The sequence below is a fragment of the Chiloscyllium plagiosum genome, chromosome 44 (genome assembly GCF_004010195.1).
Source record: "Chiloscyllium plagiosum isolate BGI_BamShark_2017 chromosome 44, ASM401019v2, whole genome shotgun sequence".
Lineage (NCBI taxonomy): Eukaryota > Metazoa > Chordata > Chondrichthyes > Orectolobiformes > Hemiscylliidae > Chiloscyllium > Chiloscyllium plagiosum.
In genome coordinates, this window is record NC_057753.1 from 14111937 (window position 1) to 14116126 (window position 4190).

Genomic DNA, 4190 nt, shown 5'->3' on the forward strand with positions numbered 1-4190 from the left:
TGAATATCGTCCCTTACCAACAAGGCCACCCCACCCCCTCTGCCCCGCTACTTAGTTTAAATGTAGCGGTGTTGCAGTAGAAAACCTGCCTGCCAGAATACTGGTCCCTAACCTATTAAGGTGCAACCCGTCTCTCTTCTAGAATTTATGTTTACCACAAAATATACCCCAGTGATCCAAGAACTTAAATCCTTGTTTCCTGCACCAGTTCCCCAACCACACGTTCAAGTCCATTATCTCCCTGTTTCTGGCCACACCAGTCCAAATAACTGGAGGCAAACCAGAGATAACCACCTTGGACGTCCTGCTTTTCAGCCTTATTCCTAGTTCTCCGAAGTCTCGCTGTAGTATGTTCCTCCTCTTCTTCCCGACATCATTTGTGCCGACATGTACCACCACCTCTGGCTCTTCACCTTCATCCTTGAGGATTTCCTGCACTGTGTTCGCGATGGCTTTCACTCTAGCACCAGGAAAGCAACACACCATCCTTAAATCCCGTCTGCTGCCACAAAAACCCCGGTCAGTTCCTCTCACGATGGAGTCCTCTATTACCACGGGTCTGTGCGATGTCCGACTCTTCCGCTCTGCCTCTGCGGCAACTTTTGATTGACAAACTTGGCCGCCTTGCGAACTGGCAGTGTCATCAGTCTCTGCTTCCAAAAGCTTCAACTTGTTCCTGACAGGTACTTCCCCCGGGGTCTCTTGCACCTGTCTCCTCTCCGCCTTCCTCATTGTCTGCTCTCTTCTGCTCTCTTCTGGCATGATTGGTGTAATAACATCGCTAAGGTCTTGTCCAGAAAGATCTCATTTTCTCGGATGAGCCGAAGGTCTTCGAGTTCTTTCGTCAGCGCTGCAATATGCTCGGTCGATTGCTGAATGTGCACACACTTTCCACACATATACGAGCCAGACACACCAGAGTCGTTGACCTCCCACATCAAGCACGTAGCGCACTGAACCAGCTGGGCAGTCATGTCTTCACCCTCTTCAACTGTGGTGTACTCACTTCACTCAACCTCCTTGTCAAAGAGTCCTGAGCTGAAGCCTCATTCTTCGATCTAAACTTCCTTCGACCCTCTTTTTGTGTCACGTCTGTGGACTCTTAATTAAGGTGAGAGGAGGAGGGAGGGAGGGAGACCCTACTTTGTAGGACCTGGGGTTTAGAACACTCCCACTCTAATAGTAATCACTTACTTTCCCGACCGGCTTTGCACTCCGTCTGAACTTCCGCCCAGCTCCCGCAGCTCTCTGTTGCGAAAAGACCGTTGGCGTCGAGGTAAGTTCTTTATATAGTAATCACTTACCTTCCCGACCGGCTTTGCACTCCGTCTGAACTTCCGCCCAGCTCCCGCTGTAGGATGTAGGAAGATAAATAAGCATTCATGAAATTAGACTTCGCTGCGAGGAAGTCATAGTTAATTCTGACCATATTCAGCTCCAGTTTCCTGCCTGGTCGCATAACCCTTGATACACTTACTGATTAAAAATCTGCACATCTCAGCTGTGAGTAAAGTTATTGATTCTACCTCAATAATTCTCTGCATTGAATAATTCCACAGATACACTACACTGTCAGAGAAAATGTAGATTCTCGTCTCTACCTTGAAGCTTTGCTTCACTATAATGATTTCTGGTCCTTCACTCCGTCACAATAAAAATATATATTTTTCGGCTTCAACCCTATTCGGTTTCTGACAAACGTTTTTGAGACAATAAGGTCGCCTCTCATTCTTTTACCGCCAACGAATATCAGCCCAATCCATTAAATCTCTCCTCGTTAAAAACAAACCCTGCATATATGGAATCAAATGAGTGGCGCTCTCTCAACTCCTTACCATCAGCTTTATAATTCCTCAGTAAAGGGGATGACAGTTGTTAAATTCTTGTCATATATGTTATTGTCAAGATATGCAGATTTTAATGCTGCGATTACACAAGTCTGTAACTGGGTCAGAGGAGAGCAGCAAACAGAATCTACGGAAACTGGGGAAACCGCAGGCTCAATTTAAGTGAAGTGTGTGTTGATTCTCAGTTGCACTCAGAACTGGTGGTTCAGAAGTAGCGACGGTCAGATTTTTTAGAAGTCTGTGACCATGCTGCACCTGCTCATTGTTCAATGAGACTACGATAATGAAAAAACAAAGTCGAAAAAGCTTCAAAAAGATACAGTCATGACGCCTCCGACGATGGAATGAGTGACTTTCCTATCTTTGGGTCTTTGTAAGAGTTATTTAATATCATAACTTGCCCAACGTTTGATTTTTTTTAATGAAGAGCTGATGTCCCCTTTGCACGTTTTAAATAATAATTATTTAATCCTCGTCTTCCCTTATTTCTCAGTTCTTTAAATCTGCAATTTAAATAATACAGCTAACATTTCTTGGAATTGTTTCTGTTTCATACTTGTGATCTGGATACTGTTTTGTATGTAAAGACAGTTTTCATATTAAAGGACAAAACATATCGAAATGGTAGTTCCTACTGGGTTTTTTTTTGTTATTTGTTCGAATGTTGGTGGAAACCATAAAATACCATTTTCGCGTGCCACTTCTCTTTGTAGCATCACCATCAAGTAAGGTACCTGTTTTCAGGTAAATTTTAATTGTTTTGTTCCCAGAAAACAAACATTTTCTGGCAGCGACTGTCTATCGTGAAGTCCTTCAGTTTTGCTTGTACACAACCGTAGAATTTAACAGAATTCAAGCCCCTATTCAAAATAAAAGAAACATTTGTGTCCTATAAATTTTAGAACTTCAGTTGGAGGGGATAGATTCACGAGAAGTTAAGAAAAGTTAATGTTAGCAGGTTTATACATTAAACTTTTATATTCCTTTTCCAAATAATAAAAGCTCACAAGTCAAGCCACGTACCTGAATGCCTCGAAAATGTAACTTTGTCAAATAACTGACCTACAATGTTGACGTGATGACAGAGGCAGAGAAAACTCCCAGATAGTGTATGAATGCATACACTGTGTTTCCAGAGATTTGAACTCTTATATATACGAGAATTGCATGCAATGCTTGAAATATAAAATTTCAGCAACAGCACGGCAACCCATAGGAAAGTTCATTGAGGCCATGTCATATCAGGTTTATACTATAACAGGATATAATTGAGTTTTTGAACGTTGACATTTCATGTCTGATATCAACAAGTAAACCCACACCAGGTCAGCCTGGTCTTATGCGCAGACTGAGGAATGCTGTTGGATCTGACAACTGCACGGAATGAAAACTGTAAGGGATCCACTGAGCAGGTTTTTGTACGGTCCTCACTGATCTTGGTTTCACTGTGTCTCTACTGCGCAGAGATAGGTGCCAATGTCTGTCACTCGAACGTCATGAACATTCAGAGTGCTTCTCTTCTCCACTGAACTGAACTGAGCAGCAATCCTGTCCCGATTGCTGGTACCGCTCACCAGATGCTTCATGGTTCCGTCCGGGTATTGAATGTACCACTGTAGGATCTGCCCTGCTACTGTGGTGGTACAGGTCAATATTGCAGTGTTTCCCTCGATAACGATCACTAATTCTGATGACTGTGACACCTCGTTGCTACCTGCAACAGCTGAGAAGAATTGAAAGATAAACTGAAATAACATACTTTAGGTATAACAGATTGTAATACAATGCAATAGAGTTCAAAATCAGATGATATAAAATCATGCAGCAGCAAAATCTGTCAAACACAACATATCATCATATCACATGCATGTTTCCAACAGAATCAACAGTCACACTCACCAAAAGAGAATAGTAAAGAATTTATGGAGACGAGCAGAAAAGTTAAGCTCAGCTTCATATCGAATCTTCTTTATTTCTGTGATACAACTATCTGTAGATTTTGACCAGGAGACGCTCCTTGAGAAATCAACGCTGGTTAATACCCAACTCTGCTCGATACGACGTATTGTGTAACCTCTGGACGTGGGTAACCTGTACATGTGAACACAAAGTGAAGTACTGAGAGAGCGGCAGCATGTGAGTGGTGATGTCGGAGTGCACTTGTGTCAGAGCTTCCTGTCATGTGACCTTATGATGCAGCAAGTGTAGCATCGCTCTGAACCAGCGTGACGCCACTCAACCAGGACAGGAGGCTGGGGGCTTCGCTGCTAACATTGATCTGCATGATTAGCACTGACTTTCAGTGAATTCATATCTGGCTAGATGCGGGTGGGTCAAAGGTCC

At 43.1% G+C, this 4190-nt stretch overlaps 1 gene segment (V, D, J or C); it reads right to left on the minus strand.

Annotated features, from left to right (window-relative positions):
• Positions 1-3289: 3289 nt before the first annotated feature.
• Positions 3290-3805, minus strand: LOC122543716. The segment is given in 2 exon segments: positions 3290-3570; positions 3747-3805. Coding segments are annotated over 2 exon segments (339 nt in total).
• Between the last annotated feature and the right edge of the window lie 385 nt (positions 3806-4190).